At 41.4% G+C, this 14,536-nt stretch overlaps 1 protein-coding gene across 1 annotated transcript; it reads left to right on the top strand.

The window, feature by feature from the left end:
- Positions 1-7,776: 7,776 nt before the first annotated feature.
- Positions 7,777-14,460, top strand: LOC311104145 (phospholipase B-like 1). The gene is made up of 11 exons (XM_084145834.1): positions 7,777-7,986; positions 9,382-9,604; positions 9,687-9,770; positions 9,887-10,028; positions 10,133-10,273; positions 10,464-10,608; positions 12,448-12,648; positions 12,782-12,922; positions 13,040-13,225; positions 13,375-13,481; positions 13,600-14,460. Exons 1-11 carry the CDS (start codon positions 7,926-7,928, stop codon positions 13,774-13,776), a joined length of 1,608 nt encoding a protein of 535 aa, XP_084001960.1. The 5' UTR covers positions 7,777-7,925; the 3' UTR covers positions 13,777-14,460.
- The last annotated feature ends 76 nt before the right edge of the window (positions 14,461-14,536 follow it).

The raw sequence follows: 14,536 nt of genomic DNA, 5'->3' as shown, positions 1-14,536 counted from the left end.
CATAGACTTGGTGGGCACTGTCATCTGTGATCTTGTGATATGACTTTCTTTAAGCACGTTCTGATGAAACGGTCAATATTTTTTTATTTAAGTCTACAAACGCTCTACATTTATTCACTCTGTGATAGGGTTGGATCCTATATGCTACTTTTATTTTTCTCCTGTAAATGGTTCAGTGCCTATAATTTAGGCTGTGTGTAGAATGAGGCATAAAGGAAATTACCTCTACTAGATTATGCTGATAAGGAAAACAGCATACAGTTTTGGCTTGTGTATTCATTTGCCTATAACTAATCAGAATTCCATTATGTTCACATAATAAAGAGAATACTTCAAAATGAGAAGATCCTGCCATGGAAAAGACGACTGGGAGGACATAAAGTGGAAAGGAGAGGAAATAACTCACACCATGCAGCAGGACACCTTCAGCTGTGGGGTCTTTGTAATGCAGGTTTGATAGTTATATTTTCAATAATGAATGGTTAGCTGTTATGTGACAATTAGGTCAAAAACTCTATTTTCTTTTTTGGTGTAGATCGCCAAGGAAGTTGCACGAACTTCCCCAATATCCCCTCCAAAATTGATATAGAACCTTCACAAAAACATATGGAGCAACTGTGAAAAGAAATGGCTGAGGATATACTAAAAATGTCTGGTATGTAATGACATTTTATTCAAAGTAAATGTCAATTCTTTATTTTTGTGTAGTTGTGTGGGACAACCATATGTTCAGTTCATGCTTATAATTTCAGAGTTCAACAATGCCAACAACTGCTTCATGTGTGCCACTGATAAAGAACCTGGATGTGGCCCAAAGACTGGCTGGATTAGTAACTTTATTTAACATGTTTATAATCTTTTGACAGTGACGGCATGTAAGACAATTTATGATATAACACAATGGATGGCTAATTTGTCATACTGCATTGATATTTCATATTATTTATAACGTGTTACGCTTTGTTCTGTTTTAGATTGAATGTTTTGCATGCCAACGGTGGTCCATGTGCTGTGCCTAGGGATGAATACAAAAGAGTTCAACAGAGTGAAGAACACAAACTGGAAGTGCTGTCTTTGTTGTTGAAAATGTATGCTATACCCCATCCACACTGAAGAGGCTCTGAAATGTACATCAACCAGGGATAAAGAGAAAGTTAACACTGTGAAATGTTTTGTACTTATTTTAAGTAAAGTGTCTGTTGACATGTTGGAAAAGATTAAAGGTCTACAATTTCTGTGTAATTTGTCAATATAAAATTTGAATTCATTGATTATCTGGCCACCATTATTGTGGTTACATGTTCAGTATACAGTGGGGGGGAAAAGTATTTCGTCAGCCACCAATTGTGCAAGTTCTCCCACTTAAAAAGATGAGAGAGGCCTGTAATTTTCATCATAGGTACACGTCAACTATGACAGACAAAATGAGAGAAAAAAATCTAGAAAATCACATTGTAGGATTTGTAATGAATTTATTTGCAAATTATGGTGGAAAATAAGTATTTGGTCAATAACAAAAGTTTCTCAATACTTTGTTATATACCCTTTGTTGGCAATGACACAGGTCAAACGTTTTCTGTAAGTCTTCACAAGGTTTTCACACACTGTTGCTGGTATTTTGGCCCATTCCTCCATGCAGATCTCCTATAGAGCAGTGATGTTTTGGGGCTGTCGCTGGGCAACACGGACTTTCAACTCCCTCCAAAGATTTTCTATGGGGTTGAGATCTGGAGACTGGCTAGGCCACTCCAGGACCTTGAAATGCTTCTTACGAAACCACTCCTTCGTTGCCCGGGCGGTGTGTTTGGGATCATTGTCATGCTGAAAGACCCAGCCACGTTTCATCTTCAATGCCCTTGCTGATGGAAGGAGGTTTTCACTCAAAATCTCACGATACATGGCCCCATTCATTCTTTCCTTTACACGGATCAGTCGTCCTGGTCCCTTTGCAGAAAAACAGCCCCAAAGCATGATGTTTCCACCCCCATGCTTCACAGTAGGTATGGTGTTCTTTGGATGCAACTCAGCATTCTTTGTCCTCCAAACACGACTAGTTGAGTTTTTACAAAAAAGTTCTATTTTGGTTTCATCTGACTATATGACATTCTCCCAATCGTCTTCTGGATCATCCAAATGCACTCTAGCAAACTTCAGACGGGCCTGGACATGTACTGGCTTAAGCAGGGGGACACGTCTGGCACTGCAGGATTTGAGTCCCTGGCGGCGTAGTGTGTTACTGATGGTAGACTTTGGTCCCAGCTCTCTGCAGGTCATTCACTAGGTCCCCCCGTGTGGTTCTGGGATTTTTGCTCACCGTTCTTGTGATCATTTTGACCCCACGGGGTGAGATCTTGCGTGGAGCCCCAGATCGAGGGAGATTATCAGTGGTCTTGTATGTCTTCCATTTCCTAATAATTGCTCCCACAGTTGATTTCTTCAAACCAAGCTGCTTACCTATTGCAGATTCAGTCTTCCCAGCCTGGTGCAGGTCTACAATTTTGTTTCTGGTGTCCTTTGACAGCTCTTTGGTCTTGGCCATAGTGGAGTTTGGAGTGTGACTGTTTGAGGTTGTGGACAGGTGTCTTTTATACTGATAACAAGTTCAAACAGGTGCCATTAATACAGGTAACGAGTGGAGGACAGAGGAGCCTCTTAAAGAAGAAGTTACAGGTCTGTGAGAGCCAGAAATCTTGCTTGTTTGTAGGTGACCAAATACTTATTTTCCACCATAATTTGCAAATAAATTCATTAAAAATCCTACAATGTGATTTTCTGGAGAAAAAAAATCTCAATTTGTCTGTCACAGTTGACGTGTACCTATGATGAAAATTACAGGCCTCTCTCATCTTTTTAAGTGGGAGAACTTGCACAATTGGTGGCTGACTAAATACTTTTTTCCCCCACTGTATGCATTGACCAGCAAACCCACTGCAGCCTACCTTACTGGCCATGCAGCTCACTCTCCATCCCTGCTTTAGACAATTAATAACATGACTCTCGTACTTTGCCCTTTTCCTTTATGGTTGATATTAACGATGAAAAGAGATATTCTCTTTCTCTCTCCTATTGTGTACCGCTATTAAATACTGTGATAAAATAAAGGCTTAAGAAAATAAGTAGTCAGAACTACCAATTATTATAGATAAACATTAAAGAAAAGGGTAAAGAACACTGGACTGAACCCCCTAATTGTCAAACTAATATTATGTACAACAATATAGAAGATACATAACTAGAGGATATGCAATATGGGTATATATGCACTGCACACTTCTTAGGTGTGTAATTGACATGACCAAGGAGCTATTGAAATTCAAAACTATGAACAATTTACGTAACACCACGTGAGATTACAGTACACAAACAAGAGTGTGCAATATATAAGGCTAGTCCGTGGACATTCTGGAGTTTGTTTGAGGTCAGTAGGTCACATGACCAAGGAGCTATTGAAATTATAAAGTTAGAAAAATTCACGTAAAATCGCATGAGATGAAAATGGACAAACAAAAGGGTGTGAAATATAGAAGGGTAGTCAGTGGACATTCTGAACCTTGTTTGAGTCCAGTCGGTCACATGACCAAGGAGCTATTGAAATTCTAAAGTTTGAAAAATGTAAAAATGTGTGAGATGACAATGGACAAACTAAAGGGTGTGCAAAATAGAAGGGTAGTCAGTGGACATTCTGAACCTTGTTTGTGGTCAGTAGGTCACATGAACAGAGAGCTATTGAAATTCTAAACAATGAAAAACATAGAAAAATTCATGTAAAATAACCTGAGATTAAAATGGATGAATGAAAGGGTGTGCAATATATAAGGTTAGTCAGTGGATGTTCTGAAAGTAGTTTGAGGGTTGTAGGTCACATGACCAAGGAGCTATTGAAATTAGAAACATTGAAAAACATTTAAAATACATGTAAAATCGCATGAGATGAAAATGGACAAACAAAAGGGTGTGCAATATATAAGGCTAGTCAGTGGATATTCTGAAAGTAGTTTGATGGTTGTAGGTCACATGATCAAGGAGCTATTGACATTTGAATGTTTTAAAAATGTATGTAAAATCGTGTTAGATTAAAATGGACAAACAAAAGGGTGTGTAATATATAAGGTTTGTCAATGGATATTCTGACAGGCGTTTGAGGGTTGTAGGTCACATGACCAGAGAGCTATTTAAATTCGAAACAATGGAAAACAGAAAAAATCATGTAAAATCACCTGAGATTAAAATAGACAAACAAAAGGGTGTACAATATATAATGCTAGTGAGTGGATGTTCTGAAAGTAGTTTGAGGGTTGTAGGTCACATGACCAAGGAGCTATTGAAATTAGGAATTAAAATAAATAATAAAAAATAGTACGAGAAGTAAATCCACAAGAAAGTGTGTGCAATATGTGTCTCTGCCATCGGGTTAGCTAGAACCAGTTTTGAAAGTTTTAGGAGTAATGGTTAAAGAGCTATTGAAATTTTTAAAATGAGATTTGTCACTATGTTGGCGGTCCCTAACTGCTGTTGGTGGACGTGAGGAAAACTACAGGCGAATATCCAACCTCAATCTGTCTTTACCTCGGTCATGTTTACATGTGATTTATGCTATGTTGTACATGTCAGGGAAATGAGCAGAAACGCATTATTCCAAATTTAAAATGACACACTTCCCTCGTTGTGCTCGCACGCGCCCCAGTGGCCTAATGGATAAGGCACTGGCCTCCTAAGCCAGGGATTGTGGGTTCGAGTCCCATCTGGGGTGGACAAATTTTTGCGTCAAATTTCCTTTTAATTCATTGGAGTTATGATTGGATCATTAATCGTATTCTGGGTTATGTATTTGGTAATGTATGCAAATATTGTGTAATGACTTTAGTAGGGTATTGTTGTTTCACTTTGTAGGCTGATACAAGGGGATCTTTCTTCTGGTGAGAAATCCAGACAGGTTAACTAATCGAGATCAATTCACGTGTGTGTCATGAACAACATTCGCAAGAGCAACAATAGTGGAATCGGCAGGTTCACCTTCGAAATAAAAGTCACCAATTGAAACGGATGCAAACGGATAAAAATAGTGAAAACATGCCACATTTGGACTAGATAATGCTAAACAACGTTGGAATGTTGTTATATAAATTCAACAAAATACAATTATTTGTTAATTTGAAGAAGAATGTGGTATCTGAACAATTTATGACTTTGCTAATGGTTGCAAATGGTCTTAGAGGATGTTGACTCAGCTTAAGGGGAGCATCTGGAGAGTAGTTCTATAGGGGCACCCTAAAGCCGAGGAAGTCTGTTAGGTGGAGTCCTGGGATTGGTCTGTAGGGGAAAACACCCATATTATGTTACATAGGGCATAGGATATAAATACCACGGTTAAAACAGAGGACGGGGAGAATAATATATTACAGATTGGAGCCGGTTATTCTCCAGATATCGGCAGATGTCTGTAAATTGACGCTGGAATCCTTTGATATAATAAACCTTTATAATCAAAGTACAGTGTCAGCGGATTACCTTGTTCTCACAGCATAATTAGCATCGTTTTCTCGACACCACAAGAACAAATAAAAAATCTGTTGAAATCGCACTGTGGATGTATTTGAATTCAGAATTGCATTGGGTGCATACTTATATGCTATGAATTGTGCACCCATGAAATGGAGTATCAACCTACTCAGTGACACTCACAGAACACAACTGTGAAGAGTTTACACACAAAAAAATATTCACAGTAGGCTGAATAGCGAGGTGAATTCCCACAGTCAAAGTCCTGCAATAAGAGCTAAAACGCTAGTATTTGTGCAAACTCTACATAGTTGTGTTCTGTGAGTGTCACTGAGTAGGCTGATACCCCATTTCATGGGTGCACAATTCATAGGTTAGGCTGTAGAGTGCATATAAGTATGCCCCCAATGCAATTCTGAATTCAAATACATCCACAGCAGTGGAAGAGCACAGCTTTGGGAATAGCTACAACAAAAGCAGCCATTGTGTGCCAAGCAGTGGAGGCTCCTCAGAGGAGGAAGGGGAGGACCATCCTCCTCAGTGAATTTAATAAAAATAGCAAATAGTAAAACATTTAAAAAGTTATCCCTTTTAGATAAAACTATACTAAATATATTCACGTCACCAAATAATTGACTAAAACACACTGTTTTGCAATTAAGGTCGACAGTAGCCTCAACAGCACTCTGTAGGGTAGCACAATGGTGTAGCCGGAGGACAGCTAGCTTGCGTCCTCCTCTGGGTACATTGACTTCAATACCAAACCTAGGAGGCTCTCACCCCTTTCCATTGGGGGTGAGAGCCATAGACTTACACAGTAATTATGACAATTTCCGGAGGACGTCCTCCAACCTATCAGAGCTCTTGCAGCATGAACTGACATGTTGTCCACCCAATCAGGATCAGAGAATGAATCTAGTGCTGAAAGCATAAGCTACAGCTAGCTAGCACTGCAGTACATAAAATGTGGTGAGTAGTTGACTCAAAGAGAGAGAAAGACAATAGTTGAACAGATTTGAACAAATTAATTTCTTCAAAAATGAAGGAGAAGCAAGCTATATTTCGTCATTTTTGTCTTTTTTTTTCACTTTCACTTTCACTTACTTAGCTAACAAATGCAGCTGGCTACCTAGTTTAGCACACTCAAACACTCAGCTCAAACAGAGGGATGCTATGTTAGCTAGCTGACTATGACTATCCAACACAACACTGGATCTCTTCCAAGTCAAGGTAAGCTTTTGGTTTGACTAATTTATTGCCACCGGGACCCGCCGGTGTAACTGCTAAATTGAACTGCTTACTGACTGTACACTGTAGTGTCACTGCATGATTGTAACGGGTTTACAAACGCATTAGTTCTATTGGCTATGTTGACTATGAAGTTACTTTAGCTAATATGGTGACAATGATGTAGGCTGTGTGTAGTGGTTATGATATGGTTTGGCTTGGAAAGGTTTTTTCGTCTGGTCACATACAGCTGATGTGTTGTTCATTGAAGTCCACAAGCGAAGGAAAAAGGTGAGAGGAGGAGAGTACATAGAGGCGAGAAGGAATACAAAGTGGCTGCTATGAAAGTGAACTGTGTTTACGTGTGATCAGGGGTGTATTCATTTTCGCAGATTCTGTTGTAAAACGTTTCTTAAACAGAAGCAAACAGAACGAAACGGGGATAAACATACCTGGATTTGTCCAATAGAAACTCTTGTTTGCAAGTGTTGGACTAATGATTACACCCTAAATCAGCTAGGTGCAGGCAAGAGTGTGCAAGGCGGTATTGAATGTGTCACTGTCTGTCCATGTGTCACTGTCTGTCACCTCACATTTTTCTTTCGACCTGTGTGCACCTATGTTGTAAACTTTCATTCATAGGCTAGGTTGTAGCAACCTCATGATGGGTATAAAAATTCGAGTATCATGTAGTAGCCTAAACCTATTGATGTTACATTGAACTGGGTGAATGGAATATGAATGAGTCATCCAATATGCTGTAATAGAAATAAGGCTGTGCTCACGAAAAAAATAAAAAAACGTCCTCTTAAACGGCACCGACCACCACCGATCCACAGTGCAATTTCAACTGATCTTTTTTTGTCAACTTAGCGAATAATTGTATTTTGTTGAATTTATATAACAACAGTCCAACCTTGTTTAGCATTATTTATTCCAATTGTGGTATGATTCCACTATTTGTATCCGTTTGCATCAGTTTCAATGGGGAGTTTTATTTTGAAGGCGAAACGCCGATTCCACTATTGCTGCTCATGCTGTTGCACCGGCTCCACCAATAAGGAAACTGTAAACTTGATCCAGACTCTCAGTTCTTCCCAGTTTTTCTTTTGTGAATAGTGTAACTTATTCAGGTAGCATTCCCTTAATTATCCTATCGTTAAATCACGCATCAAGAGCTTTATGTACATCGAACAGAAATGAAGAGGCTGTATCTTTTAGTTTTTTTCAATGTTGTTGCGACCTTCGCCAGTGCTGACAGTAAGTGAAACATTGTAGCCGAAGTTATTTCGTGAACTGCATTTGTATACAGAGACGACCATGGATTCACGTGCCTGCAAAATATACTGAACAAAAGTATGAACGTAACATGCAACTATTTCAACGATTGTACTGAGTTACAGTTCATATAAGGAAATCAGTCAATTGAAATAAATTCATTAGGCCCTAATCTATGGATTTCACATGACTGGGCAGGGGCGCAGCCATGGGTGGGCCTGGGAGGGCATAGGCCCACCCACTTTGGAGCCAGTCCCAGCCAATCATAATTAGTTTTTCCCCACAAAAGGCCTTTATTACAGACAGAAATACTCCTCAGTTTCATCAGCTGTCCGGGTGGCTGGTCTCGCAGGTGAAGAAGCCAGATGTGGTGGTCCTGGGCTGGCGTGGTTACACGTGGTCTGCGGTTGTGAGGCCCGTTAGACATACTGCCAAATTCTCTAAAACGATATTGGAGGCAGCTTATGGTAGAGAAATGAACATTTATTCTCTGGCAACAGCTCTGGTGGACATTCCTGTAGTCAGCATGTCAATTGCATGCTCCCTCAAAACTTGAGACATCTGTGGCATTGTGTGACAAAACTGCACATTTTAGAGTGGCCTTTTATTGTCCCCAGCACAAGGTGCACCTGTGTAATGATCATGCTGTTTAATCAGCTTCTTGATATGCCACACCTGTCAGGTGGATGGATTATCAAGGCAAAGGAGAAACGCTCACTAGTAGGGATGTAAACAAATTTGTGCACAGCATTTGAGAGAGAGAAGCTTTTTGTGCGTATGGAACATTTCTGGGATCTTTTATTTCAGTTCATAAAACATGGGACCAACACTTTACATGTTGCATTTATATTTTTGTTCAATGTAGTATCCTTTTGCCATTAGGTTATTCTGAGGTTTTCTGTAGGCGTCATTTTTTTCTCACAGAGAAAGAGACTCTTTGACTGCTCGTTTTTATTCTTAGCAACTAAGTCTATGAGAATTTCCCTTACACACACAAACACACACAGTAGGCTGACTGACATCTCAGATAGTGAAACTCACAGTGAAACTTACAGGGTTGTACTGTGGTCGAGACAATTTGTTCCATTAAATGCAGAAATGAATCCATTTAAACCAATGATAAACCAGGAAATTCTAAAGCTTAGTTGTGTTTTTCCCCCAATGAGTTTGTTTTTGTTCTGATATTTATTAATTTAATGTTTTAAAAAAAACTTTTGGCTATACTGCGCTAATGGAGCCAGAAACATAAGCGTTTCGCTGCACCTGCCATACCATCTGCAAGTCTGTGTACACAACCAATACATTTGGATTTGATCATGTCAATAGAAAAAATAAGCACTGTAATGTTTATGTTGAAAGTTGACAACTGCTTTACAGAGATGAAAGCAGCCACAGTGTACTGGGATGCTACACATAAGACTGTCCTACTGAAAGAAGGAGTGATGGAAAAAGAGGGGGATGCATATGGATACCTCAATGACAGCCTCTCTCAAACGGGCTGGAGTGTACTGGAGATCCGTGCAGGGTATGGGGAGACCCTTGAGCATGATGAGGTCACCTACTTCCTTGCGGGATACCTAGAGGGCTTCCTCACTGCGCCGTAAGTGCCTCGGCCATTGTTGCATGTCAATTCAATTTCTGATCGACATTGTCATGTTTAATCTTATTTTGTTCTCCATCAGGCAAATGATTAGTCACTACGCCAACATGTATCCCCAGCTGATCAAGGACCCCAAAGTGTTAGGTCCGGTGGAGCACTTCATGGCGTGAGTGTTTTTTCTCCTCAGGCATGATAGCCAATAACCATAGTGAAAAGCCAGGTCAGATCCACATCCTGTCCTTTAAGAGTTTTGAAATGTGCTCTGCTCTGTGGCTCTATCAGGAAGCAGGACTCCTGGACCAGGGAGCAGGTGAAACTGAACAGGAGCACTGATCCTCTGTGGCACCACACCGGCTTCATAGTGGCCCAGATGGACGGACTTCAGGCAGGGGTCGCACACTGGGCCAAAAAACAAGGGAAAGAGGTGTGCTGATATGTCTAGGCATTGATAAATAGATTCATGGATCATCATTCAGTGGCACAATGTGATCTCTAACCTCTTTCTGCATGGTGTCTCCCCCACCTTAGCCTTTGTCCCTGTTTGCTGTCCAGTTCCTGAATGCGGTGGGAGATCTGCTGGACCTGATTCCAGCCCTGGTTCCTGGCACTGAGCCTCCTCTCAGACATTTTAAATTACCGGGAATGGGCCACTGCTCTGCCCTCATTAAGGTTAGAGGTCATTCTGCTCTTGCTGTTGAGAGATTTCTTCTGGACAGATCATTAGTTATATCTAATAGTGTGGATCTGTTAGTTCTTGACTTACATCAGTCTTGTGTAGAACTCAATATGGTTTTCCCTCTATCCATTACAATCAATGTTTCTATAGTACTCAACACCAGTCTCTCTCTCCCCCATCTAGATGCTCCCTGGGTTTGAGAACCTGCTGTTTGCCCACTCTAGCTGGTACACATACGCTGCCACCATGCGTATCTACAAGCACTGGGACTTCTACCTCAGTGAACCCCACACTGCCACGGGCAAGCTGTCCTTCAGCAGCTACCCAGGTAGGTACAGCACCGAATAATGGCCACTGTGACAGTATAAGCACTGCCTGTGGCTGAAGAGATACAGTGGGGGAAAAAAGTATTTAGTCAGCCACCAATTGTGCAAGTTCTCCCACTTAAAAAGATGAGAGAGGCCTGTAATTTTCATCATAGGTACACGTCAACTATGACAGACAAATTTAGGGAAAAAAATCCAGAAAATCACATTGTAGGATTTTTAATGAATTTATTAACAAATTATGGTGGAAAATAAGTATTTGGTCAATAACAAAAGTTTCTCAATACTTTGTTATATACCCTTTGTTGGCAATGACACAGGTCAAACGTTTTCTGTAAGTCTTCACAAGGTTTTCACACACTGTTGCTGGTATTTTGGCCCATTCCTCCATGCAGATCTCCTCTAGAGCGGTGATGTTTTGGGGCTGTCGCTGGGCAACACAGACTTTCAACTCCCTCCAAAGATTTTCTATGGGGTTGAGATCTGGAGACTGGCTAGGCCACTCCAGGACCTTGAAATGCTTCTTACGAAGCCACTCCTTCGTTGCCCGGGCGGTGTGTTTGGGATCATTGTCATGCTGAAAGACCCAGCCACGTTTCATCTTCAATGCCCTTGCTGATGGAAGGAGGTTTTCACTCAAAATCTCACGATACATGGCCCCATTCATTCTTTCCTTTACACGGATCAGTCGTCCTGGTCCCTTTGCAGAAAAACAGCCCCAAAGCATGATGTTTCCACCCTCATGCTTCACAGTAGGTATGGTGTTCTTTGGATGTAACTCAGCATTCTTTGTCCTCCAAACTCGACGAGTTGAGTTTTTACCAAAAAGTTATATTTTGGTTTCATCTGACCATATGACATTCTCCCAATCCTCTTCTGGATCATCCAAATGCACTCTAGCAAACTTCAGACGGGCCTGGACATGTACTGGCTTAAGCAGGGGGACACGTCTGGAACTGCAGGATTTGAGTCCCTGGCGGCGTAGTGTGTTACTGATGGTAGGCTTTGTTACTTTGGTCCCAGCTCTCTGCAGGTCATTCACTAGGTCCCCCTGTGTGGTTCTGGGATTTCTGCTCACCGTTCTTGTGATCATTTTGACCCCACGGGGTGAGATCTTGCGTGGAGCCCCAGATCGAGGGAGATTATCAGTGGTCTTGTATGTCTTCCATTTCCTAATAATTGCTCCCACAGTTGATTTCTTCAAACCAAGCTGCTTACCTATTGCAGATTCAGTCTTCCCAGCCTGGTGCAGGTCTACAATTTTGTTTCTGGTGTCCTTTGACAGCTCTTTGGTCTTGGCCATAGTGGAGTTTGGAGTGTGACTGTTTGAGGTTGTGGACAGGTGTCTTTTATACTGATAACAAGTTCAAACAGGTGCCATTAATACAGGTAACGAGTGGAGGACAGAGGAGCCTCTTAAAGAAGAAGTTACAGGTCTGTGAGAGCCAGAAATCTTGCTTGTTTGTAGGTGACCAAATACTTATTTTCCACCATAATTTGCAAATAAATTCATAAAAAATCCTACAATGTGATTTTCTGGAAAAGAAATTCTCAATTTGTCTGTCATAGTTGACGTGTACCTATGATGAAAATTACAGGCCTCTCTCATCTTTTTAAGTGGGAGAACTTGCACAATTGGTGGCTGACTAAATACTTTTTTGCCCCACTGTACTTCAATATTTTGGAAGCGCTAGGTGTAGCCCCTCTACATTTTCATATAAATGTGTATCTTTCTGTTTCTTTCGAGCCTGTATGAAAACTGTCAATGTTATTAACAAGCTTCAGAATTAATCAGTACAGAAACACACACTGTGAACCCTGCCCCTCCCCCCTCTACACAGGCTTCCTGGTGTCTCTGGATGACTTCTACCTCCTGGGCAGTGGCCTGATGATGACCCAGACCACCAACAACGTCTTCAACACGTCCCTCTTCTCCCAGGTCACGCCCCACAGCCTGCTGGCCTGGCAGAGGGTGCGTCTGGCCCACGCCCTGTCACACACTGGGGAGCAGTGGGCCAAGACCTTCTCCAGATACAACTCTGGTGAGGGAAGGAGGGAGGTGGATGACACATTCAATCTTATCCTGATTTATCCCTCTGATAATGGTCTACAGTTGTTGTACATCTTTCCAATGCATTTTTTTCACACATTTGTTCACTCTCCCTCCCTCTCTAGGCACCTATAACAACCAGTACATGATAGTGGACATGAGAAAAGTGACCCTGGGCCACAGTATAGAGGACGGGGCTCTAATAGTGGTGGAGCAGATTCCTGGCCTGGTGGAGTTCTCTGACCAAACTCAGGCCCTGCGCAGGGGTGAGTCACACGGATATGGATATAGTACTGCCAATAGATGCACATCTTAACCATAAACTTAGCAGAGATAAAATCCCTTGAGGAGATAGTAATTGAGCAAGATTTTCCTCCCCCCAGGTTACTGGCCCTCCTATAATGTGCCTTTCCACCCAAAGATCTACACCCTGAGTGGCTATGGGAAGATGTGGGAGGAGTACGGGGAGGACTTCTCCTATGACCTCTGCCCCCGGGCAAAGATCTTTCGCCGGGACCAGGCTGAGGTTAAGGACCTAGACTCCCTCAAACACATCATGAGATACAACGGTGCGCCATACGTTCCTTACTGTTGTCCTTACCTGTGGCCATTTGTTTTTACTTTTGTTAGCTTTTAGTTAGTTCCTTTAGTTAGTTTCCTCCCCATGTTGTCTCAGCTCTCACTTTGAGTAGCTGTTAAGTGTTCCTTTCTCTTTCAGACTACAAAAATGACCCCTACTCCAAGGGTGACCCATGCAAGTCCATCTGTTGCCGTAATGACCTGAGGGAGAAAGACCCCAGACCAGGAGGATGTTATGACACCAAGGCAGAACCTTTACTAGCGTTCATTCAGTTCAATCTCTAAATATTTTAAGATCATGTAATATATAAACATATCTTCTCTCTCTCTCTCCCCCTCTCCCTCCCTCCCTCCCTCCCTGTAGGTGACTGATTTCCACATGGCGCAGGAGTTCAGAGCGGAGGCTGTGAACGGGCCCACGACGCAGGGCGACCTCCCTCCCTTCTCCTGGGAGGACTTTAACAGTACGGCTCACCAGGGTCTACCAGACCACTACGACTTCCCCTTCATCAGCGTGCAGCCTGCACTCTTCATGCCCTGAGAGAGGTGCCATAGGGGAGGAGGGAAAAGGTTGGAAGAGTTGCCTATGGGGTTAGGGTAATGGAGGAGGGAGGTTAATGCAGATAGACTTTAACACCATCTTTATTTACACTCCAATATAGTAAATCAGCCTCAGGGGGGAAATACTGCAATAATGATCAAGCTTCAAGGAATTCTTATTTTATGTTTGTTTTGTCAATAGCCTACCTGCTTTTTTCTTCATGCACTCAGTTTACCTATGTCTTGGACATTGACTACGAGTTGCTGCTGTACTGCCGTCATTTAGACATCTTTTGAAACACGCTGAATCAATGTAGAAAATGACTGAAGCCTAGTTTGTTCGGTGCCAAATACTATCTTTTTAAATTCAGGTCAATTACCTAAACCTAGATTAAAATTCAGTACCTTTTGTATTATAATCAAATCCTGACTGTGAAACTAATTACAATCATGTTGTCATATGTTGAATTCACTAAATGATAATATCAATGCAATTCTCAGGGCTCATAATCTCATGTTTCATGTTTGTTGCATGGCCTGCTGCTACGGTGGGTGTTTCTGTTTTTATACATGGAAAAATATCTTTGAACTTTATACTTGTTTTCATGTGTGATGTCTCGCAAAGCTGCACTTCAGAAATGTATTTTCTATGATCATTGTTAATAAATTAGAACAGTGCCCCTAACTTTCATATCTTTATTCACTTTTATGTGCACCCTCAGATGAACACATCTTATCCAGTCAAATATTACTTTTTCTGG

Source organism: Coregonus lavaretus, assembly GCF_964263955.1.
Source record: "Coregonus lavaretus genome assembly, chromosome: 28".
Classification (NCBI taxonomy): Eukaryota; Metazoa; Chordata; class Actinopteri; order Salmoniformes; family Salmonidae; genus Coregonus; species Coregonus lavaretus.
This window is presented reverse-complemented; position numbering and strand designations above follow the sequence as displayed.

Bases quoted from the DNA above. Each gene is read 5' to 3' on its own strand.
- LOC311104145 (XM_084145834.1), top strand. From the start codon at position 7,926: ATGAAGAGGCTGTATCTTTTAGTTTTTTTCAATGTTGTTGCGACCTTC. The intron at 9,771-9,886 runs GTGAGTGTTTTT...TGGCTCTATCAG, and splicing joins CCGGTGGAGCACTTCATGGC to GAAGCAGGACTCCTGGACCA. The intron at 13,226-13,374 runs GTGCGCCATACG...TTTCTCTTTCAG, and splicing joins ACACATCATGAGATACAACG to ACTACAAAAATGACCCCTAC.